This window comes from Leptodactylus fuscus, chromosome 6 (genome assembly GCF_031893055.1).
Source record: "Leptodactylus fuscus isolate aLepFus1 chromosome 6, aLepFus1.hap2, whole genome shotgun sequence".
NCBI lineage: Eukaryota > Metazoa > Chordata > Amphibia > Anura > Leptodactylidae > Leptodactylus > Leptodactylus fuscus.
The window spans coordinates 122,340,092-122,366,112 of NC_134270.1; the positions used below are offsets into that span (position 1 = coordinate 122,340,092).

General features: G+C 43.4%; 1 protein-coding gene across 1 annotated transcript; it reads right to left on the reverse strand.

Moving 5' to 3' along the window:
• Nucleotides 1–678: 678 nt before the first annotated feature.
• Nucleotides 679–24,874, reverse strand: LOC142210040 (NXPE family member 1-like). Its single transcript, XM_075279070.1, has 5 exons — nucleotides 24,776–24,874; nucleotides 21,368–22,089; nucleotides 19,645–19,706; nucleotides 2,969–3,187; nucleotides 679–1,214 (listed from the first exon to the last, which is right to left on the reverse strand). Exons 1-5 carry the CDS (start codon nucleotides 24,872–24,874, stop codon nucleotides 679–681), a joined length of 1,638 nt encoding a protein of 545 aa, XP_075135171.1.
• Between the last annotated feature and the right edge of the window lie 1,147 nt (nucleotides 24,875–26,021).

Sequence of the window (26,021 nt, forward strand, 5' to 3'; positions counted from 1 at the left end):
CGTACTTTAAATAAGAGTGTTAGGGACTGCACATTTGCACCTGGTTATATGGCAGGATCTTTGAGCTCCGGCAAACCTACCTGTGGGCGAGTTATGGAAAGCAAGCAATGGTCTCCGTGACATGTGTCTACTTAACAAAACACTATATATAACCACAGGATAGCCATCACAGTCGAAAACAGAAAAAGGAAGACACAAATACCTTCAGAAGGAGAAACCCATTTTACATATTAACCCCTTGATGCAAAATGACGTGCCATCACGTCATTTTAATGTCACCCATTCAGAAGCTGACCGGGTGACATCGAGAGCGGGTGTTAACCCCTTATATGCCACGGTCAAACATGAATCAAAGGGGTTTGCGGAATCAAAGGGGTTGTGCAGTTATAAAGACCTCTTGGCAACCCCCGCAGCGAGATCGGGGGGTGCCAGTATGCATTTTCAGCAGCCTGGGGTCTGGCTGGTATAATATATGTTTAGAGAGAAACAAGAGTGTAAAATAGTTGATTTGTTGAACTGCTGAAGTTCATCGTGCAAACACTCAAGGGAACAATGAATGACAGTGAATTAAGTTTTAATTTCAAACCTTGCCTTCCTATAACAGTCCCATATACAATATGAGATCTTGTGTTCCATTTGGAAAACATATAGGATAAACATCTACAATATCTATATAATTTAACAAATATAAGAAAGAAATAGATTGATTTGATTTTTAATGACAGTGTCCGGTGGGTGGACATTATATGATCCATAGGCTGTGGTCATGTCCCAAGCATCAATCACACCAACATTAAGTCCTCTGAAGATTTCCTTCACCACGAGATATTGAACATAGCCATGAAAATCACTGAATCGTTCAACATCAAGATTTATTTCTCTGGTGTTTTCTGATTTTATGATAACCTTTGTTTCCGGACTTCTTAAAAATAAATTTTCAATGGCTTTACGAATACTGAAAACTCTTCTGATGAACAGATCCAGAGGAAAGGGACGAAAATGTTGTCCAACAGTAATGACAATGATGGTGTAAGCACTTCCAAGTAGTCGGTCAATTTCATCAGTGATATAGGTATGATCCCTCATGTTGAAGAAACTCATAGTTACAAATGGATGGCCATGCTTCTTCCACTGAACCTGAATATTATTTGTCTGATCAATAGCTAAAATTTTCCTGTGCCAGGAAGTTTCATGATTATCAAAAGCCTTGAGTGCTGCAAAATAAAATAGAATACATCTTTTTTTCTATGGATTTTCATTAAGGTCATCACCTTAAAGTCTTTTACCATCTACATAATTTCATACTCCATCCTTTCCTTCATAATAATCGTTAATTTGTTAGTTAATTAATTACTGGTCATTTATAGTGACAGAGTACAGGTTATTTATAATGTTATGGTAATCAATAATTTTCTAGCCAGCCTTTACAGCAGCTGCCTGACTCTCTTATTTTTAGTGTTGCACCTTTCTCAGTCTCCATTACATTCCATTGCTCCTATTCACCTTAGCAATGGTTCTCTGTTGACTCACAAATTACAATTTAGATTGTAATTTAGATTACAATTTAGGAAACTTTAACATCTTTGCTTATTCGGGCATTTGCGCCATCATCTTGTCACACAGGAGGCATGTTCGGTTGTGATTCTTTGCACCTGTTGATGTAGCACAGCTGATGATCTATTGCTTTGTGTCAGTTCAGCCAGTGCTTTTGTTCCTTTGCCTACTAGAGCTTAGTGCTTTTCATTGGCATTCCTCCCAACCAATCAAGTGTAAGGCTATATTACTTTAAATATCTTTTCAGCCCACTCCCTAATGCTTGCTATTGCCTTCCTGTGTGTGCTGGCTCTATATTGTTTGCTGCTTATATTTATATTTGTCACCCTTGGTTTTTCTTGTGATTATTCTCCTGGATTCCAACTCTGTACCTCACTGCTCGACTAGTTCCAACCCCTTGGCTAGCTGACCTTTTGTTTGCTGATGTTCATCTTTCTGTGTTATCACTTTTATCATAGGAAGGGACTGTCGTCCAGTTGCCCCTTACCGCCTAGGGTAGGTGAGGCAAACAGGCAGGGACTGCAGATGCGTTTAGTCTTAGCATTCACTGTGTTATCGTTCCCTTCTTCCCAGGTTTCTCCAGCAGGTACTCGGGAAAATGCTCATCTATCAATTCCCTAACAGAAAATAAAGAAACTAAACAATTAATCGTAAGTTACCTTTCAAATGTTTACTATTTCTACACTGGTAGCCCGGTCCCCAATTTTTCCAGTCCTTGCTGGTTGAGAAGTAGTAACAACACATTTGTGATCAGGTGACCACTACAGCCATTCACTCTTAGTAAACTGTACACAAATGTTATGTGAATGACTGGCATGGGTACAAGTGACACTGACACCAGATTGGCTTTAGGGGTCACCTGACCACAAATAAAACATGACCACTCCTGGTGTCAGTGCTGGAATGGAATACAATTGAAAAGTGACATGTTTTTTTTTCTTTTTTAGTTTCTATCATGTCGTGCCCTTTTTTTTAAATTTAGTAAGACGATCCCTTTAAGCAAAGTAGAACACTGAATAGAAGAACTTGCAGCTGCTGTAATGACTGAAGTTGGCATCTCACCACAGTGTTGACATCCAGGCTCCCCTAGACAGGGGTGTGCTACCTTTACTTTGATCCAGTGGTATTCTACCACATTTTGGGGCAACTGATTGAACTGATCATCTGACAAATGCCTGTTAAATGGGCAAGATACAAGGATTTCTTGGAGCACGATTATTAGCACCTCAACATTGGCACTATCTGTATAATATGATGTAAAGACTGAATAGAAAAAGCAGTGACCCCCATGACTCAGACTTCATTTTACTTATTCAGAAATCAGTCCTTAACATACTATTAAGTATTAAGATTACAAGTAGGTTTAGAAGTTATCATAAAAATATAACAGTGGGTTAGCTGTAGACATACATACTCTTTATGACTCTTGGTAAATACTCTATCCACTGGCGACTTGTTGAATCTCCCATTAGATATATCATTTTGCCAGCCAGGCATTTCTCAATATTCTTCAAGGGGTCATAGCTGGTTAAATTGCAATATATAGGGAACCATTGATCATTCAGGAAATATCCACTGGGAAAAGGGGGAGACATCCCAGTTTTGCATTTTTCAGTCTCTTTGAGGAAATGTCCTGAAAAATTAAGAATACATAATAAAAAGTAATATACAGTGTATAGTCATTGTTCAGAAATGGAAAATGAGCAGTGACCACAACCATTCCCCATGTGATATCAGGGATAGCTACAGTAACGTGAAACATTTTGGGTTTTGAATGGAGTTAAACTTTAAATAACTAGAGATGAGCGAACACTAAAATGTTCGAGGTTCGAAATTCGATTCGAACAGCCGCTCAATGTTCGTGTGTTCGAACGGGTTTCGAACCCCATTATAGTCTATGGGGAACAGATACTCGTTAAGGGGGAAACCCAAATCCGTGTCTGGAGGGTCACCAAGTCCACTATGACACCCCAGGAAATGATGCCAACACCTCTGGAATGACACTGGGACAGCAGGGGAAGCATGCCTGGGGGCATCTAACACACCAAAGACCCTCTATTACCCCAACATCACTGCCTAACAACTACACACTTTCCACATTCAAAAAAACCTCTATCAAAGTGGGAAAATACCTGGAAACCTTCTTTACTCCCCAAATGGATGGACACAAACCCCAATTTAAGCTCAACAAACAGTAACAACCACCCCTTTAAATCACGTTCCCCATGACAACCACAAATGGAATAGGCAATGGGAATTCCAAAAGCCCTCACCCTTAACTGTCATTTTGAGTGTGTGTGTGTGTGTGTGTGTGTGTGTGTGTGTGTGTGTGTGTGTGTGTGTGATGTGGTAAGACCTTCCAAAATTCACTTTTCTAGCCCTTAACATGAGCCCTTCCAAACAAAGTTACATGACCTTAAGCTGAGCTACCAGCAGGGATTGAGGCCCTTGGCATGAGTAGAGCCTTGCACCAGCAGTGTTTTTGGCACTTAGGGTGAGTTGAGCCTTGTACCAGCGTGTGTCCCTTAACATCAGGCGGGCCCTAAGTTCTGCGCTTTGCACAAAAGTTCCACATTAACTAGGCTGAATGGTACAAAGATTAGTAGGCCCGAGAACCAGGAACAGGTCTTGCAATGGCTGTCGGATAACGCTTAAAGCACATTGTCCACCAGCCAGTCAGCCTCTACCTCCTCTTACCCAACAGTCTTGTCCTCCTTCCACCCAAAATTCCCAATCTTCTCAGAACAATAACCCCAACTGTCCCTGCTCCCCAGAGCTGTTCTCCCTTCCTTTGACTGTACCGCAACCTGCCCCTCCATTTCGCGATTCCACGGACCTAACAGACGAGTATCTGTGTCCAGATGCTCAAACACTAGAGTCTCCTCCATTCCATCTCCGGTCGATTTGGTGGCGGATGACCAGAAACCCACCCTCATCGACGACGATGAGACGCAGTTGCTGTCAGGGCAGCCAGTTGACATGCGCATTGTGCAGGAGGAGGAGGCGAGACAGGAGTTGGAAGAGGAGGTGGTGGACGACGAGGACACCGACCCCACCTGGACAAGGCAGATGTCAAGCTGGGAAAGTAGTGTGGATGTTGAGGCAGGTGCAGCACCAAAAAGGGTAGCTAGAGGCAGAGACATGTCCAGAGGCAGAGGTCAGCTGCTTTGCCGAAGCCAGGCCAGACCCGGAATGTCCGAAGATGTTCCCTTTTGTACCCAGCCCAGAAAAACTCCCCCATCGAGGGCACGTTTCTTGAAGGTGTAGAGTTTTTTCAAGGAATGCGCCGAGGACAGATATAGTGTCGTCTACACAATTTGCCTCTCGAAATCGAGTAGGGGCCCTGAGAAGAGCAACCTGTCCACCACTTCAATGCACCGTCATTTGGAATCCAAGCAATGGAATCAGTGGCAGGCAGCAACGGCAGGACAAACGTCGCCCGCCGTTCATGCCACTGCCTCTGCTCACAGTGCTGCCGATGCACTCCAGAGGACGAGCCAGGACATCACTTCATCTGCCTCCGCCACTTTGTTGACTTCTCCCTCATCCTCCCCTGTTTCTGTCTTATCTCCTTCTCCTGCACCATCAAAGGCACCATCAGGCGCTTCTTTACAACAACCCACCATCTCTCAGACATTGGAGCGCCGGCAGAAATACACCGCTAACCACCCACCCACGCAAGCCTAGAACGCCAACATCGCTAAACTGCTGGCCCAGGAGAGGTTGGCGTTCCGGCTTGTTGAAACTCCCGCCTTCCCGGACCTGATGGCAACTGTGGCACCTCACTATGCCGTCCCTAGCCGTCTCAACTTCTCCCGGTGTGGCGTCCCCGCCTTGCACCAGCACGTGTCACTCAACATCAGGTGGGCCCTTAGTTCCGCGCTTTGCTGCAAGGTCCACTTGACCACCGACACTTGGACAAGCGCCTGTGGTCAGGGATGCTGCAGTGCTTATCTTTAATGACAGGCAGGGTGAATGTGGTGGAGTCTGTTCCCCGGGTGCAAACTGGGGTGGCCTATCTCCTCTCCCAGGCCAAAATTCATGGCAGGAGTAGACTGAAACCCTACGACGCTGCAACCTCCACCACAGCTACTAGCGGCAAACGCTAAAACACTGGTGTGGGGAGACGTCAGCAGGCGGTGCTGAAGCTCATCAGCTTGGGGGACAGACAGCACAGTGCCTCCGAGGTCAGGGATGCCATCCTGGCTGAGATGGCATTTTTTTTTCCCTGCTACACCTGGGGCCTGGCATTTTTACGCCTGTGATAATGGCTGGAACCTGGTAGCGGCTCTGGAGCTTGCCAGCCTCCAACACGTTCCATGTTTGGCCCACGTCTAACCTAGTGGTGCAAAGTTTTTTAAAAACATACCCAAATGTACCGAAGCTACTGTTGAAAATGCGGCGCTTGTGCGCCCACTTTTGCAAGTGCACAGGAGTCGCTGCTAGCCTAAAAACACTCTAGCAAGGCCTACATCTGTCCAAACACAGGCTGTTGTCCGTCATTCACACACGCTGAAACCCTACAATACCATATCTTGAGCAGGGTGTGTGAGCTGCACAGACCTTTGATGGAGTTCCATCTACAAAACCCAAGGGTTCCTCAAAGTCAGCAACCAAAGTTTCTGCACCATGAGTTTCCAGGGGTGGCAGAGTTATGGCTAGGGGAAGAGGCATGGATAGGGATGATGTCTAGGGGCAAAAGCAGTGTGGATGTGGAGGCAAGCTAAGCAGGAAAAACTGGGGGTACAAGCTAAGGCATGGACTGGGGTGATGTCTAGGGGCAAAAGCAGTGTGGATGTGGAGGCAAGCTAAGCAGGAAAAACTGGGGATACAAGCTAAGGCATGGACTGGGGTGATGTCTAGGGGCAAAAGCAGTGTGGATGTGGAGGCAAGCTAAGCAGGAAAAACTGGGGGTACAAGCTAAGGCATGGACTGGGGTGATGTCTAGGGGCAAAAGCAGTGTGGATGTGGAGGCAAGCTAAGCAGGAAAAACTGGGGGTACAAGCTAAGGCATGGACTGGGGTGATGTCTAGGGGCAAAAGCAGTGTGGATGTGGAGGCAAGCTAAGCAGGAAAAACTGGGGGTACAAGCTAAGGCATGGACTGGGGTGATGTCTAGGGGCAAAAGCAGTGTGGATGTGGAGGCAAGCAAAGCAGGGAAAATGGTGGCTAGAGGCAAAGGGATGTCCATAGGCAGCAAGGGCAAAGATGCAAAACTCTCCCGTTTCAAGAATTTTCCTGACTTGTTTCCCCACAAAACATTCCTGGGAGGAGGGCTGAAACACCACCCTCCTCCTCCTCCGCTGTTAGATTTACCCCAGCTACGAGCTGAAAACGCTGCAACACTGGTGTGGGGAGACGTCAGCAGGCTGGGCTGAAGCTCATCAGCTTGGGAGACGGACAGCACACTGCCTCTGAGGTCAGGGATGCCATCCTGGATGAGATGGCAATTTGTTTATCCCCGCTGCCCCTGGGGCCAGGTTTTTTAGCTTGTTGGAGGGCTCTGGAGCTTGCCAGCCTCCAACACGTTCCATGCCTGGCCCACATGTTCAATGTAGTGGTGCAATGATTTTTAAAAACATACCCCAAATTAGCTGAGCTAAGGGTGAAAGTGCGGCACTTGGACACCCACTTTCCCAAGTCTACAGTACCTGGAGCTAGCCGCAATACACTCCAGCAAGGCCTACATCTGCCTGAAGCACCTACTGTTGTGCGAGGTCACCACACGCTCTAACCCTAGATACCGTATGTTCAGCAGGGTGTGTGAGCAGCAGAGACCTTTGATGGAGTACCAGCTACAAAACCCAAGGGTTCCTCAGAGTCAGCTCCCTCACTTTCTGCACCATGAGTTTCCATGGGTGGCAGACTTATGGCTAGAGGCACAGGCATGGATAGGGGTGATGTGTAGGGGCAAAAGCAGTGTGGATGTGGAGGCAAGCTAAGCAGCAAAAACTGGGGGTACAAGCAGCCGGTGACATCATCACTGACAAGCACAGCTGTCTGTCAGCTGACAGGCTGACTTTCACCAAAATGAACAGACAATGGATAGACTCATCATATACATGTCAGTTACATGACAAATTTAGTGCAATTTGCAAGTCCAAGATGGTTTGGAGATCTGCGGAGAGGAATCTCACCACCTCTTGCGGGTGCCATCATTTGGAAGGCAAGCCCTGGGCTCAGTGGGTGAGAGCAAGCGCAGGATAATCGTCGTTTGGCCTGGCGGCCACTGCCTCTTCCACTGTTGACAGGGCTGGCGCTGCAGTCCAGACCAGGAGCCAGGACACCTCCACATCTGCCTCTGACACTTTGGGGAGTTCACCCTTATCCTCACCTTTTCCTGCCATTTCTCCTTTTGCCCGCGCCATCATGCGCCTCTTCCCAGCAACTCCCCATCTCCCAAGCCTTTCATTTCATGCTAAAGTACAGCGCAACCCACCCACATGCCCAAGGCTTCAACGGCCTCATCTCAAGAAATCTGGCCCAGGAGATGTTGGAATCCCGGCTGGGGGACACTCTGCCCTTTTTGGGCAGAGTGTCTACTGCGCCACCGCACTGTGCCGTCCACACCAGCACTTTCCCCCAAACATGAGGCGGTCCCTAAATTCAGCGCTTAGCCCTAAAGTTCCATGTGACCAGTTACGAATGGACAAGTGCATGCGGACAGGGACGCTACCTTTCAATTTGGGCACAGTGGTTGAATGTAGTTGAGGCGTGGACCGGGTCGCAAAATGTGGTGGCCTGACTTGTCTCCCCACACAACATTCCTGGGAGGAGGGCTGAAACACCACCCTCCTCCGCTGTTAAATTGACCCCAGCTACGAGCTGGAAACGCTGCAACACTGGTGTGGGGAGACGTCAGCGGGCCGTGCTGAAGCTCATCAGCTTGGGGGCCAGACAGCACACTGCCTACAAAGTGAGTCATGCCATCCTCGATGAGACGGCAATGTGGTTTTTGCCACTGCACCTGGGCCCAGGCATGTTGTCATGTGTGATAATGGCCGTAACCTGGGATTGGCTCTGTAGCTTGGCAGCCTGCAACATATTCCATGCCTGGGCCACGTTTTTAACTCATTGCTGCTAATCTTTTGAAAAAGGTACCCCAATGTTCCTGAGCTACTGGTGAAAGTGTGGCGCTTGTGCGGATAGTTTTTAAAGTGTATAGTTGCCGCTGCTAGCCTCTATGCACTCCTACAACGCCTGTACCTGCTGGAACAACGGCTGTTGTGCGACGTCTCCACACTGCTGGCACTAAACATATCATGTGTTGAGCAGAGTGTGTGAGCAGCACAGACCTTTGATGTAGTTCCAACTCCAAAACCCTCGGGTTCGTCAAAGTCAACTCCCTCAGTTGCTCAACCATGAGTGGCCATGGGTGGCAGACTTATGTGAAATCCCATCCCATCCATTGCACTGGACACGAAACATTAGCATGCGCTCAGCACAACTTCGGATATGGCAGATGCGTTAAGCAGGGTGCAGGGTACAACACAGACCAGGCCCGAGCACCAGGAACAGGTGTTAGAAATACTGCAGCATCTGCCATTTCCTTCCAATTTTGGGGTTTTGGACCCGCCACCGACTTGTCTGGACCTAAGTGGGGATCATGAGACACAGTTGCCATCAAGGCAAGCTGTGGTCATGTGCGGTTTGCAGTAAGGGGGCAGTGCGCAATTGGAAGAGGAGTTGGTGGATGACGAGGCCACCGACCCCACATGGACAGGGGTGATGTCTAGGGGCTAAAGCAGTGTAGATGTAGAGGGAAGCTAAATCAACAAAAAACCTGGGTAGAAGCAAAGGCATAAACTGGGGTGATGTTTAGGGGTGAAAGCAGAGTAGATGTGGAGGGAAGCTAAGCAGCAAAAACAGTGGGTAGAAGCAAAGGCATGCAAAACTCTACCCTGTTGGAAGACTTATTCCTAGGTCTGGAACACGTTAATGGCCCCCCTGGACAAATTACTGCCACTCAGGGGCCTAGTGTCACCAGGAGGGACAAGTATAGGCGCATGTTGTGGGAATACCTGGCCGACACCAGCTCTGTCCTCTCCGATCCCTCTGTGCTCTACAGCCTAAACTTATTTTCTCATCTTTTTTTCTGAACTGCACATCTCTTGCCTGCTTCCTTTGGGATCTTAGAAATGGTGGTCCACTTCCACAGATGGTAACTTCAATAGACAGTGTAACGGGAGTAGCTGAGGGATCGCTGTCTTAACCACTTTTTGGCACAAAATTAACTTCCAAAGCCAAATATGGTGCAAGTATATGATGCAAGGACACCTACACACCTATCTCTGACACATTGGGGAGTTCACCCTCATGCGCCCTTTTGGCCTGCACCATCATGCGCCTCTTCCCAGCCACTCCACATTTCCCAAGCTTTTCATTGCAGGCAGAAGTACAATACAACCCACCCCCATGCCCAAGCCTGTAACAGCCTCATCGATAAACTGCTGGCCCTGGAGATGTTGGTGTTTGTTTATGCTTCTGGAGACCCAGGCCTTCCGTCAGCAGATGGCAGCTGGGGCACCTCCCTATGCTGGGCCTAGCCGTTACTACTTCTCTTGGTGTGCTGTCTCTGCCTTGCGCCTGCATGTGTCCCATAACATCAGTCGGGCCCAGAGCTCTGCGCTTTGCTGCAAGGTCCACTTGACCACCGACACATGGACAAGCGCCTGTGGTCAGGGATGCTGCAGTGCTTATCTTTAATGACAGGCAGGGTGAATGTGGTGGAGTCTGTTCCCCGGGTGCAAACTGGGGTGGCCTATCTCCTCTCCCAGGCCAAAATTCATGGCAGGAGTAGACTGAAACCCTACGAAGCTGCAACCTCCACCCCAGCTACTAGCGGAAAACACTGTAACACTGGCATGGGGAGATGTCAGTAGGCCGTGCTGAAACTGATCAGCTTGGGGGACAGACAGCACAGTGCCTCCGAGGTCAGGGATGCCATCCTGGCTGAGATGGCATTTTTTTTTCCCTGCTACACCTGGGGCCTGGCATTTTTGCGCCTGTGATAATGGCTGGAACCTGGTAGCAGATCTGGAGCTTGCCAGACTCAAACACGGTCCACGCATGGCCCACGTTTTCCAACTTGTTGGTGCCATGTTTCTTTGAAACCTACACCATTGTGCCTGATATACAGGTCAAAGTGGGGCCATTTTCGTAAGTGAGAACTAGCCTCTGCTAGGCAGAAAACATTCAGAGCACACTCCTCTCATCTTCGCACCGTTGGCTGGCGGAGGAAGACGAGGGGGTTGGAGTGGCATCTGATGTCCCTATCCCACACGAGGCTAGAGGGTGCACTTCAGTGCATCCCATTGCTTCACCACAAATGGTGTGAAGGGGAGTGGAAAATGGAGGAAATGGAGAGTGACCCTTACAGTTGGGGCCAGCAAAGGCATGCCAAGTAACACACTGGCACACATGGCTGACTTCATCTTGGGTTGCTTTTCAACACATATTTCACATCATGAAGAACAAATAATACTGGATTTTTTCAAGCCTCGAACCCCGGTCTAGGTCTAATGTCTGTTCCTTTCTTATATTAGGGGAGAGGGAAAAAAAATTACTTCAGTGATACGTTTAGCGTACATAGACTGACTATTAATGTGTATCCCACTTAGTGTTGTTAGGGTTACACACCGTCACAACCTGGCTAAAGCTTCTATAGCTGTTAATAAAGTCAACATAACTTTACGGTATCCAAAAAGACAGCTGGTACCGACAGAGAGCAAGACAAATGTCACCCAAAGCTGTGAGCTCTGAACACCCACAGTGACTTTGGCGTCATCATCATTATAAGGGAGCGGGTGGTAATAAATAACTTGGCAGTGCCTAAAACCCAAAAAGCTTATACAACTATATTTACATTAAGATACACAAATGAAACTTTTCAGTAGCATGTCATGAGACAAGCTGATAAGCTCTTCCTTTGTGCAGTGCTATTTGAAAGTTAAACGCTGCCTTTATTTTAATTCTGGAGAAGGTGCAGACATTAGATTTAGAACATGTTGTCTTCATTGTCCAAATCCTCTATATAGGTAACGTGTTTTTCGGGCCGAGCTGTCTGGGAACGAGCTGGTGCAGCACTGACAACCTGGGTGAATATGGCAAGAGCCTGAGATGTAGGGTGAATGAATCCCCAAATTATTTGTGGAATTCCCAGTGAGACAATGGCACTGTATACCAGTATTAAAAATTGTGGGTGCACATAACCCCCATATATTCTTTGAATTCCCAGTCAGACAATGGCACTGTATACCAGTATTAAAAATTGTGGGTGCACATAACCCCCATATATTCTTTGAATTCCCAGTGAGACAAAGGAACTGTATAGCAGTATTAAAAATTGTGGGTGCACATAACCCCAATATATTCTTTGAATTCCCAGTCAGACAATGGCACTGTATACCAGTATTAAAAATTGTGGGTGCACATAACCCCCATATATTCTTTGAATTCCCAGTGAGACAAAGGAACTGTATAGCAGTATTAAAAATTGTGGGTGCACGTAACCCCCATATATTCTTTGAATTCCCAGTCAGACAATGGCACTGTATACCAGTAGTAAAAATTGTGGGTGCACATAACCCCAATATATTCTTTGAATTCCCAGTCAGACAATGGCACTGTATACCAGTAGTAAAAATTGTGGGTGCACATAACCCCCATATATTCTTTGAATTCCCAGTCAGACAATGGCACTATATACCAGTAGTAAAAATTGTGGGTGCACATAACCCCAATATATTCTTTGAATTCCCAGTCAGACAATGGCACTGTATACCAGTAGTAAAAATTGTGGGTGCACATAACCCCCATATATTCTTTGAATTCCCAGTGAGACAAAGGAACTGTATAGCAGTATTAAAAATTGTGGGTGCACGTAACCCCCATATATTCTTTGAATTCCCAGTCAGACAATGGCACTGTATACCAGTAGTAAAAATTGTGGGTGCACATAACCCCCATATATTCTTTGAATTCCCAGTCAGACAATGGCACTATATACCAGTAGTAAAAATTGTGGGTGCACATAACCCCAATATATTCTTTGAATTCCCAGTCAGACAATGGCACTGTATACCAGTAGTAAAAATTGTGGGTGCACATAACCCCCATATATTCTTTGAATTCCCAGTGAGACAAAGGAACTGTATAGCAGTATTAAAAATTGTGGGTGCACGTAACCCCCATATATTCTTTGAATTCCCAGTCAGACAATGGCACTGTATACCAGTAGTAAAAATTGTGGGTGCACATAACCCCCATATATTCTTTGAATTCCCAGTCAGACAATGGCACTGTATACCAGTATTAAAAATTGTGGGTGCACATAACCCCCATATATTCTTTGAATTCCCAGTGAGACAAAGGAACTGTATAGCAGTATTAAAAATTGTGGGTGCACGTAACCCCCATATATTCTTTGAATTCCCAGTCAGACAATGGCACTGTATACCAGTATTAAAAATTGTGGGTGCACATAACCCCCATATATTCTTTGAATTCCCAGTGAGACAATGGAACTGTATAGCAGTAGCAAAAATTGTGGGTGCACGTAACCCCCATATATTCTTTGAATTCCCAGTCAGACAATGGCACTATATACCAGTATTAAAAATTGTGGGTGCACATAACCCCAATATATTCTTTGAATTCCCAGTCAGACAATGGCACTGTATACCAGTATTAAAAATTGTGGGTGCACATAACCCCCATATATTCTTTGAATTCCCAGTGAGACAAAGGAACTGTATAGCAGTATTAAAAATTGTGGGTGCACGTAACCCCCATATATTCTTTGAATTCCCAGTCAGACAATGGCACTGTATACCAGTATTAAAAATTGTGGGTGCACGTCACCCCAATATATTCTTTGAATTCCCAGTCAGACAATGGCACTGTATACCAGTAGTAAAAATTGTGGGTGCACATAACCCCCATATATTCTTTGAATTCCCAGTCAGACAATGGCACTGTATACCAGTATTAAAAATTGTGGGTGCACATAACCCCCATATATTCTTTGAATTCCCAGTCAGACAATGGCACTGTATACCAGTATTAAAAATTGTGGGTGCACATAACCCCCATATATTCTTTGAATTCCCAGTCAGACAATGGCACTGTATACCAGTATTAAAAATTGTGGGTGCACATAACCCCCATATATTCTTTGAATTCCCAGTGAGACAAAGGAACTGTATAGCAGTATTAAAAATTGTGGGTGCACGTAACCCCCATATATTCTTTGAATTCCCAGTCAGACAATGGCACTGTATACCAGTATTAAAAATTGTGGGTGCACATAACCCCCATATATTCTTTGAATTCCCAGTGAGACAAAGGAACTGTATAGCAGTATTAAAAATTGTGGGTGCACGTAACCCCCATATATTCTTTGAATTCCCAGTCAGACAATGGCACTGTATACCAGTATTAAAAATTGTGGGTGCACATAACCCCCATATATTCTTTGAATTCCCAGTGAGACAATGGAACTGTATAGCAGTAGCAAAAATTGTGGGTGCACGTAACCCCCATATATTCTTTGAATTCCCAGTCAGACAATGGCACTATATACCAGTATTAAAAATTGTGGGTGCACATAACCCCCATATATTCTTTGAATTCCCAGTGAGACAATGGAACTGTATAGCAGTATTAAAAATTGTGGGTGCACGTAACCCCCATATATTCTTTGAATTCCCAGTCAGACAATGGCACTGTATACCAGTATTAAAAATTGTGGGTGCACATAACCCCCATATATTCTTTGAATTCCCAGTGAGACAATGGAACTGTATAGCAGTATTAAAAATTGTGGGTGCACGTAACCCCCATATATTCTTTGAATTCCCAGTCAGACAATGGCACTGTATACCAGTAGTAAAAATTGTGGGTGCACGTAACCCCCATATATTCTTTGAATTCCCAGTCAGACAATGGCACTATATACCAGTATTAAAAATTGTGGGTGCACATAACCCCCATATATTCTTTGAATTCCCAGTCAGACAATGGCACTGTATACCAGTAGTAAAAATTGTGGGTGCACGTAACCCCCATATATTCTTTGAATTCCCAGTGAGACAATGGCACTGTATACCAGTAGTAAAAATTGTGGGTGCACGTAACCCCCATATATTCTTTGAATTCCCAGTCAGACAATGGCACTGTATACCAGTAGTAAAAATTGTGGGTGCACATAACCCCCATATATTCTTTGAATTCCCAGTCAGACAATGGCACTGTATACCAGTAGTAAAAATTGTGGGTGCACATAACCCCCATATATTCTTTGAATTCCCAGTCAGACAATGGCACTGTATACCAGTATTAAAAATTGTGGGTGCACATAACCCCCATATATTCTTTGAATTCCCAGTGAGACAAAGGAACTGTATAGCAGTATTAAAAATTGTGGGTGCACGTAACCCCCATATATTCTTTGAATTCCCAGTCAGACAATGGCACTGTATAGCAGTATTAAAAATTGTGGGTGCACGTAACCCCCATATATTCTTTGAATTCCCAGTCAGACAATGGCACTGTATACCAGTATTAAAAATTGTGGGTGCACATAACCCCCATATATTCTTTGAATTCCCAGTGAGACAATGGCACTGTATAGCAGTAGCAAAAATTGTGGGTGCACGTAACCCCCATATATTCTTTGAATTCCCAGTCAGACAATGGCACTATATACCAGTATTAAAAATTGTGGGTGCACATAACCCCAATATATTCTTTGAATTCCCAGTCAGACAATGGCACTGTATACCAGTATTAAAAATTGTGGGTGCACATAACCCCCATATATTCTTTGAATTCCCAGTGAGACAAAGGAACTGTATAGCAGTATTAAAAATTGTGGGTGCACGTAACCCCCATATATTCTTTGAATTCCCAGTCAGACAATGGCACTGTATACCAGTATTAAAAATTGTGGGTGCACGTCACCCCAATATATTCTTTGAATTCCCAGTCAGACAATGGCACTGTATACCAGTATTAAAAATTGTGGGTGCACATAACCCCCATATATTCTTTGAATTCCCAGTCAGACAATGGCACTGTATACCAGTATTAAAAATTGTGGGTGCACATAACCCCCATATATTCTTTGAATTCCCAGTCAGACAATGGCACTGTATACCAGTATTAAAAATTGTGGGTGCACATAACCCCCATATATTCTTTGAATTCCCAGTGAGACAAAGGAACTGTATAGCAGTATTAAAAATTGTGGGTGCACGTAACCCCCATATATTCTTTGAATTCCCAGTCAGACAATGGCACTGTATACCAGTATTAAAAATTGTGGGTGCACATAACCCCCATATATTCTTTGAATTCCCAGTGAGACAAAGGAACTGTATAGCAGTATTAAAAATTGTGGGTGCACGTAACCCCCATATATTCTTTGAATTCCCAGTCAGACAATGGCACTGTATACCAGTATTAAAAATTGTGGGTGCACATAACCCCCATATATTCTTTGAATTCCCAGTGAGACAATGGAACTGTATAGCAGTAGCAAAAATTGTGGGTGCACGTAACCCCCATATATTCTTTGAATTCCCAGTCAGACAATGGCACTATATACCAGTATTAAAAATTGTGGGTGCACATAACCCCCATATATTCTTTGAATTCCCAGTGAGACAATGGAACTGTATAGCAGTATTAAAAATTGTGGGTGCACGTAACCCCCATATATTCTTTGAATTCCCAGTCAGACAATGGCACTGTATACCAGTATTAAAAATTGTGGGTGCACATAACCCCCATATATTCTTTGAATTCCCAGTGAGACAATGGAACTGTATAGCAGTATTAAAAATTGTGGGTGCACGTAACCCCCATATATTCTTTGAATTCCCAGTCAGACAATGGCACTGTATACCAGTAGTAAAAATTGTGGGTGCACGTAACCCCCATATATTCTTTGAATTCCCAGTCAGACAATGGCACTATATACCAGTATTAAAAATTGTGGGTGCACATAACCCCCATATATTCTTTGAATTCCCAGTCAGACAATGGCACTGTATACCAGTAGTAAAAATTGTGGGTGCACATAACCCCCATATATTCTTTGAATTCCCAGTGAGACAATGGCACTGTATACCAGTAGTAAAAATTGTGGGTGCACGTAACCCCCATATATTCTTTGAATTCCCAGTCAGACAATGGCACTGTATACCAGTAGTAAAAATTGTGGGTGCACATAACCCCCATATATTCTTTGAATTCCCAGTCAGACAATGGCACTGTATACCAGTAGTAAAAATTGTGGGTGCACATAACCCCCATATATTCTTTGAATTCCCAGTCAGACAATGGCACTGTATACCAGTATTAAAAATTGTGGGTGCACATAACCCCCATATATTCTTTGAATTCCCAGTGAGACAAAGGAACTGTATAGCAGTATTAAAAATTGTGGGTGCACGTAACCCCCATATATTCTTTGAATTCCCAGTCAGACAATGGCACTGTATAGCAGTATTAAAAATTGTGGGTGCACGTAACCCCCATATATTCTTTGAATTCCCAGTCAGACAATGGCACTGTATACCAGTATTAAAAATTGTGGGTGCACATATCCCCATATATTCTTTGAATTCCCAGTGAGACAATGGCACTGTATAGCAGTAGCAAAAATTGTGGGTGCACGTCACCCCAATATATTCTTTGAATTCCCAGTCAGACAATGGCACTATATACCAGTAGCAAAAATTGTGGGTGTATATAGCCCCAATTCTATTGCTAGGGGACTTGCAGGGTATTTCTGAGGTGAAGGTGGGGGGGCACACCTTTGGAACGGGGATTTGGGGTGTATATATGGGGTATACGGGAATACACTGTCAGTGTGTTCCATTCAGGATCCTGGGAAAGCTGGGTTGCGGCGATTGAGCCCGTCAGTGCCACGTTACACTGACAAGCTTCTCCCTGGAATTGAAGTTATATGTAAGCCCAATATATTCTTTGAATTCCCAGTGAGACAATGGCACTATATGGCAGTAGCAAAAATAGTGGGTGTATATAGCCCCAATCCTATTGCTAGGGGACTTGCAGGGTATTTCTGGGGTGAAGGTGGGGGGGCACACCGTTGGAACGGGTATCGGGGGTATATATCGGGTATACGGGAATACACTGACAGTGTATTCCATTCAGGATCCTGGGAAAGCTGGGTTGCGGCGATTGAGCCCGTCAGTGCCACGTTACACTGACAAGCTTCTCCCTGGAATTTAGCTCTTATAAGAGCTGTTGGTTGTCTTCTCCTTCCTATCCTAGCCTGTCCCTGCCTACCCAGAATCTAACCCCTAGCTAACTGGACGGAAACCTCCGTCCTCGGTGAATTGCAAGCTCAGAATGACGCGAAGCTGGGCGGCGCTGTTCTTTTAAATTAGAGGTCACATGTTTTCGGCAGCCAATGGGTTTTGCCTACTTTTTTCAACGTCACCGGTGTCGTAGTTCCTGTCCCACCTACCCTGTGCTGTTATTGGAGCAAAAAAGGCGCCAGGGAAGGTGGGAGGGGAATCGAGTAATGGCGCACTTTACCACGCGGTGTTCGATTCGATTCGAACATGCCGAACAGCCTAATATCCGATCGAACATGAGTTCGATAGAACACTGTTCGCTCATCTCTATAAATAACCATAGTTTTTGATAGTTTATAGAGACGGAGGGTCATCTATTAGCCAAAGCAGAAAGAGCTTATAAATTACATCGCCTGAGTCATTTTCATGTGGTTTATTCAAAAAGTCTACTAACTCAAATATGAACTTTGTAATGCTTCATTTTCACTGTGGTGACATTGCAACAGAATTCTGCACTTGTGGCAAGATTCTCTAGACCCTCTGTGGCTAACCGAACATCAGGGGACCTTCTATTAAAAAGGAGGCTACTCCTTTAAGATGTTCTATAATTGGGTTTCATGTTGATAGTATTGAAACATATTATTTTTGTTTCTTGTAGGGCTTGCATGCCCGAAGTCCAGCCCAGGAGTCAATTTCGACCGTGTTCAAATTTCCACGGCCAGCAACCGCTTTCATAAAATCAATAATATGCAGCCTGCCAGGACTGTTGAGCCGTGAATCCTCTAGTGGGTCTCATTCCTTTAGGGGACCCTACTGGACCCAAACTACTTTTTAATAGGCAGTGGAAGTCTGGTAATGACCCATATTAACTTACCTATTCTCTACCATCTCCAGGGGGCCCCTGTGCACCACACATTACTTCATCATGACCTGATGTGTGGCACACAGGGACCATAGGAGGCTGAAGAGGGAAGAAGAGCAGGAGTTTTAATGGTAAGTGAATGCAGTCAGGTTTTCTCCGATTCTGCCGATCTAGTTGTAAAACCAGATTGACCTAACTGGGGAGGAGTGGTGTTGCTGACCCAGTTCTGCTATTGGTAGATCAGGAAGCCACATCTTTCTGCTCTATTACTCCTGAATACCAATACTCATCTGTCTGCTCTACAGCATTTCCTGCTTCTTCCTACTCCTGGCGCACATGACGTCACAACAGTGTGCCTGAAGCAGGGAGACAGAATAGGACTGGGAGCCCGTACAGTGGTTCCTACACTGGTTCCATACTGTATGGGGACCAGTGATGGAACCATTATATTGTTTAGTGGCAGTGATGGGGGATAATTTTTGAGCCAGACCACTGCAGTTGAGAACTCAGTATCACCCTTCATATCAGTGCAGACAAATTACTTGTTTAGTCTTGTGAGATGAATAAATTCTAAAATCTGAAATGCAGAATAATTTTGGTAAAAAAATTTGTTTAGATTTATTTGTGTTCTTTGTGAAGAAATGAAAAGTATGACATTTGTAATTCAAATTTGATAAAATAGTTCATTTGCAGTTTATAATACTGACACCCCCTTATTTGGCAGAGGGCTCTTTGGGCTGCTGTCTCTAAACTGATTGTACTTATCCCCCTATTTATGACCTGCACTAAGCATTTTACAATTATAGTTTTCTCAGTTGCAGTAAACATAGCAAAAAAAACCAAAAAATCTTAACATGCTGCTGCGCATTCGAACCACTATAAACAGAAATAGTGTACTTACTTGTGCAGTGCAGAACAATAACACTTTCAGCTGGTTTGGGTATCTCTTCTCCAATATTGGACCTAAAATATTATATTAAGAAAACAAAAAACATATATACCTGTAAGTACCTAAGAACTTACACTAGCCACTCATAACATTAAGGCCAGGGCACTATATTCTGAAATTGCAGTGTTTTGGCCGGGGCGGAAATGCCATGGCACAAAACACTGCGTTTTACAGTACCTAAAAAGTGGATGGGATTCATTCACACATTGCACAAAAAAATCTGTGTTTTCAAAAGCTGTGTTTTGTTTTGTTTTTTTTTGCTGTGGCTCACTCTTAGGGGCCTTAGGCGAAAACTATAACCTCCCATCATGCAATAAACTCCACAAGACCTCAGGACACGTTGTGTTCGCGTAGTATCTGGCAACACGACAAGAAAGTTGTAAGGTGAGGCATCCAAGGACTAGACTTGCTTTTCCACCACATACTACAAATGCTTGGTGAAAATGAGATCTAGAGAATTTGGAGTTAAAGTAAACAATTTGTACTCTGTATCACGTTACCTAAGCTATTTTGAAACTATTCTTGTCACAGGAGACATTATCCTTCAGAATAAGTAGGAGCTACTTTACATGTTAAAGTAACAGCCAAATAAGTGTTAGAACCCATGATTTTCAAGACCTTCCCTGTTTTGCCCTCTTCCCATAGTGCAGCCTGGTACATCGCTTCTCAGGTATATCCCATACACACACCCAGCTGTCCATATGATGTAAAATAAAACATTATTCCTCAGACCAGGTCACCTTTTACCATTACTCTATGGTCAAGTTCTGCTGCTGACATGCCGTGCACATTGTAGGTACTTTTAGCAGTGTATTCTGTCTGATCTGCACATATGCTGCACAATACACCGCCAGCTACCATAGCCAGCATTATCTTCAGCAATTTTTTGTACTCTGATTTTCTGAGAGATTGGAGCAGACGGGATAGTTTTGTATTCCCCATGCCTATCAATAAGCTTTGGGTGCCCAGGACCACTTTCAGTAGCACTGCATACTGGAATTATTCAATAAGGTGGAGTTCACACTACCGTTACTAATGTCCCTTGCTGTCTTCCGTCACAGGATGACAGCAACAGACTTTAGTTGTCAAAGAGAGCAGTCAGAGGGGCACATGGTGGCTCAGTGGTTAGCACTGCTGCCTTGCAGCGCTGGAGTCTTGGTGTTCAAATCCCACCAAATTCAAAAAACCAACTGCAAGGAGTTTGTATGTTCTCCCTGTGTTTGCATGGTTTTCCATTACATATTCCAAAAACAGACACTGATTGGGAAAAATGTACATTGTGAGATCACTATGTGATTCTTTGTCCATTACTATTGACACTAATGTTTACCTTTGTAACGGAAGATAAAGTCCTGCATGTCTGAGCATCACAATTTGGCCCATGTCACTCGGATATTAACACTTTCCTATTTTTCCCCATTACAACACATCAAATTTAAGAAATGACTGCACTTGTTGCCTAATAGATTATATTCCATCCATTGATATGTGGCAATGTAATATGATAAGCAATGTCATGTCCTTTATCTGTCAGTAGTTTTAAAGGGAGTGTGTAGGAAAATTAGCATCAATCTAGTGACCAGTGACCTTGTAGAGCTGATTCTATATTTCCCAAAAATGCCGTTCCCATTGTGCATATGCTGCAATTGTAACAATTTCTGAAATCTATATTTACCTGGTAAAGAGATTCTTTTGTTCCTTGGTGAGATGAGTATAGGGCGTGTTTTCACTTTTCATTGAAACCATAGCTTCACAAGCTAACCCAGGAGGTCTAATACAGTAGAAGGATTCTCCATATCTTGTGTCCATGTATTCACACTTCTCTTTTTCTGTAGCCAAAACAAATCCACATTCTGTGTGAACCTCTTGATTTCTGTTGAGGAATTTACCAACAAATTTGACATATTTGTATCTGTTGCTCCGTGACTTCCATAAAACAGACACTCCTTCACTGGGATGCATCAAAATGATGGATATTGTCACTCGACCTTCCCAAAATAGAGTGAAATGCACATTATAAGTCCCATTATCGAAATCCTCAATTGTCCCAGAAGCTGCAGCTCCAAGGTTTGGAGAATATATCCGAGCTCGTAAGAAGTCTCCTCCATAGGCCTTCTTTTCACCAAGGTAGTTGAACATCTCAACTTGAACTGTTATGGTGTCTCCAACACAATACGAAGGTTTATAGTTTACAATGGTTGCTTTACTACGTCTGGCGCTGGTTGTTTCATTTAAGTTTGTAAAGTTTACATGTGAAACACCTTGACTTATAAGAGTCATTATTTGCTTTATTTTTGAGTCTGTGGTAGTTAGTATTCTTAATGGTTTTGTGGTTGTAGAAGATCTCCAACTAGACGATATGTTATTTTTTGTTTGCACACAGTCAAGTTTGGAAGGCTGATGGAAAAATAGATACATGTTACAATACGTAGATTTGTTATGATGCATATGTTTTTGAGCAATATATGGTATTTAAAAAAAAACAAAAAAAAACGTGTGAATGCATTTTTGAAAAGTTTTGCTTTTTGAGCAAAACTGCACTTTGTGAACACAGCCTTACTGTGAAGTGTTGTATGATGGGATCAGATTGTATAGGTACATATACACATGCATATTCTTTTATGCATTATACACATATGCATTTGCATATTTATAGGTAAATATATATATATTATCCTGTACATATACATGCTGTATATATCCAATAACACTGAAAAATGTTCCAGCATCCAATGGCACAAAAAAAAAATCCAAAATATAAAAAAAATACCTTCTAATAACCTGTTTCTGAAATGTGTAGGCTGTATGGATCTGGTATATCTCTTGTAACTTTGTGTTACTTTTTTTTATTATGCTTCATTAAAAGTTATTTTTTAATATTTTGGATATATATTTTTTTGCCATTGGATTTTTTCGGTGTTATTGGTTTATGTTTTGCTCAGAAGAGTCCACTGAGTGTTCCTTAGCTGCATGTGAGTCCTTCCATGTGTGGATATTAGTAACGCCTTTGGTATGAGATTGTTTATTATGCTGTATATATACAGTACAGACCAAAAGTTTGGACACACCTTCTCATTCAAAGAGTTTTCTGTATTTTCATGACTATGAAAATTGTAAATTCAAACTAAAGGCATCAAAACTATGAATGAACACATGTGGAATTATATACATAACAAAAAAGCATGATACAACTGAAAATCTGTCTTATAGTCTAGATTCTTCAAAGTAGTCACCTTTTGCTTTGATTCCTGCTTTGCACACTCTTGGCATTCTCTTATCAAGCTTCAAGAGGTAGTCACCAGAAATGGTTTTCACTTCACAGGTGTGCCCTGTCAGGTTTAATAAGTGGGATTTCTTGCCTTATAAATGGTATTGGGACCAGCAGTTGTGTTGTGCAGAAGTCAGGTGGATACACAGCTGATAGTCCTACTGAATAGACTGTTAGAATTTGTATTATGGCAAGAAAAAAGCAGATAAGTAAAGATAAACAAGTGGCCATCATTACTTTAAGAAATGAAGGTCAGTCAGTCCGAAAAATTGGGAAAACTTTGAAAGTGTCCCCAAGTGCAGTTGCAAAAACCATCAAGTGCTACAAAGAAACTGGCTCACATGAGGACCACGCCAGGAAAGGAAGACCAAGAGTCACCTCTGCTGCGGAGGATAAGTTCATCCAAGTCACCAGCCTCAGAAATCGCAGGTTAACAGCAGCTCAGATTAGAGACCAGGTCAATGCCACACAGATTTCTAGCAGCAGACACATCTCTACAACAACTGTTAAGAGGAGACTTTGTGCAACAGGCCTTCATGGTAAAATAGCTGCTAGAAAACAACTGCTAAGGACAGGCAACAAGCAGAAGAGACTTGTTTGGGCTAAAGAACACAAGGAATGGACATTAGACCAGTGGAAATCTGTGCTTTGGTCTGATGAGTCCAAATTTGGTTCCAACCACCGTGTCTTTGTGTGACGCAGAAAAGGTGAACGGATGGACTCTACATGCCTGGTTCCCACTGTGAAGCATGGAGGAGGAGGTGTGATGGTGTGGGGGTGCTTTGCTGGTGACACTGTTGGGGATTTATTCAAAATTGAAAGCATACTGAACCAGCATGGCTACCACAGCATCTTGCAGCGGCATGCTATTCCATCTGGTTTGCGTTTAGTTGGACCATCATTTATTTTTCAAGAGAACAATGACCCCAAACACCTCCAGGCTGTGTAAGGGCTATTTGACCAAGAAGGAGAGTGATGGGGTGCTACGCCAGATGACCTGGCCTCTACAGTCACTAGACCTGAACCCAATCGAGATGGTTTGGGGTGAGCTGGACTGCAGAGTGCAGGCAAAAGAGCCAACAAGTGCTAAGTAAAGACGAGGGAACACTATTCGAAACAGCCATTTTGAATAGCACACTCCCATAATAATGAATGGAAGCGGCCAGCCGCTTAACCCCCCCCGCGTGCCGGCTATGTCCATTCATTTCTATGGGAGCGTGCTATTCAAAACGGCTATTTTGATTAGTGTTCGCTCATCTCTAGTGCTAAGCATCTCTGGGAACTCCTTCAAGACTGTTGGAAGACCATTTTCAGTGACTACCTCTTGAAGTTCATCAAGAGTATGCCAAGAGTGTGCAAAGCAGTAATCAAAGCAAAAGGTGGCTACTTTGAAGAACCTAGAATATAAGACTTATTTTCAGTTGTGTCACATGTTTTTGTTAAGTATATAATTCCACATGTGTTCTTCATAGTTTTGATGCCTTCAGTGTGAAACTACAATTTTCATAGTCATGAAAATACAGAAAACTCTTTGAATGAGAAGGTGTGTCCAAACTTTTGGTCTGTACTGTATCTATGCATATATTTGATATATATGTAACATATAATGTATGTGTGTGAGCATATATATGAATATAAATATATACACATGAATGTGTAAGGAAGTATACTGGGTATGAATGAAAAACTTGAGAGGTGCAGTCGGTGAATGCTGGGACTTATGTTTATTCATTCACGTAACAAGCATTTCCTGCTTTCCGTCTCATTTTCTTAGGCCTGGAAAACCGCCTTAATCAAATCACAAAGCGAACCTACCTTAGCACTTTGCAGGTGGACCTTGACAGTAACCAAAAAGATACAGATGACTGTGATGCTCAAAATTATTATAAAGCTTATTTTTCTGGATATCGACATTCTACTTGGTCTTCTAGAAAAGAAGAAGTGATGTTAGCTTTTAGTAACTGATCATGCAATATTTGTGTTTACATTTTAAGAGTGTATTTAGATAAGGTTGCTAAAACTCCTATGGCTCCAGGCCTAGAAATTAACTAGAGATGAGAAAACTCTCAATTTTTGTTTTGTTTCGCGTTCAGCCATTTTGGTCCCAAGGTCTGTCTTTGTCCGAATAAATTTGTTCTGACTTGAAATTGACTTAAAATAGGGTGTAATGCTCTCACTGTTCCTGGAACCATATATAACCCATTTATAGGTCACGAAGGCAATGTGTTATCAAAGTGACAGCAAGATATCTATCTATGTGAAAAGGTATGGTAGGAAGTGGAAATAAACGGCTTGTTTAACCCCTTAAGAACATGGCCTGAAAACACCTAATGGACATGTGTTGACATGTGAAATATAACGTGTTGCTTTCTGTAATAATAATGGTTTAACTTACAGTGTTGGCCAAAAGTATTGGCACCCCTGCAATTCTGTCAGATAATACTCAGTTTCTTCCAGAAAATGATTGCAAGCACAAACTCTTTGGTATTAATATCTTCATTTATTTTGCTTGCAATGAAAAAACACAAAAGAGAATGAAAAAAAAATCAAATCATTGATCATTTTACACAAAACTCCAAAAATGGGCCGGACAAAAGTATTGGCGCCCTCAGCCTAATACTTGGTAGCACAACCTTTAGACAAAATAACTGTGAACAACCGCTTCCGGAAACCATCAATGAGTTTCTTGCAATGCTCTGCTGGAATTTTAGACCATTCTTCTTTGGCAAACTGCTCCAGGTCCCTGAGATGTGAAGGGGGCCTTCTCCAAACTGCCATCAAGAGATCTCTCCACAGGTGTTCTATGGGATTCAGGTCTGGACTCATTGCTGGCCACTTTAGAAGTCTTCAATGCTTTCTCTCAAACCATTTTCTAGTGCTTTTTGAAGTGTGTTTTGGGTCATTGTCCTGCTGGAAGACCCATGACCTCTGAGGGAGACCCAGCTTTCTCACACTGGGCCCTACATTATGCTGCAAAATTTGTTGGTAGTCTTCAGAATTCATAATGCCATGCACACGGTCAAGCAGTCCAGTGCCAGAGGCAGCAAAGCAACCCCAAAAC

Coding starts and splice junctions, on each gene's coding strand:
- LOC142210040 (XM_075279070.1), bottom strand. CDS start 24,874: ATGTCGATATCCAGAAAAATAAGCTTTATAATAATTTTGAGCATCACA. Junction 22,090..24,775: donor TCCACCTGCAAAGTGCTAAG/GTAGGTTCGCTT, acceptor TTTTTCCATCAG/CCTTCCAAACTTGACTGTGT. Junction 1,215..2,968: donor TTTACCAAGAGTCATAAAGA/GTATGTATGTCT, acceptor TTTATTTTGCAG/CACTCAAGGCTTTTGATAAT.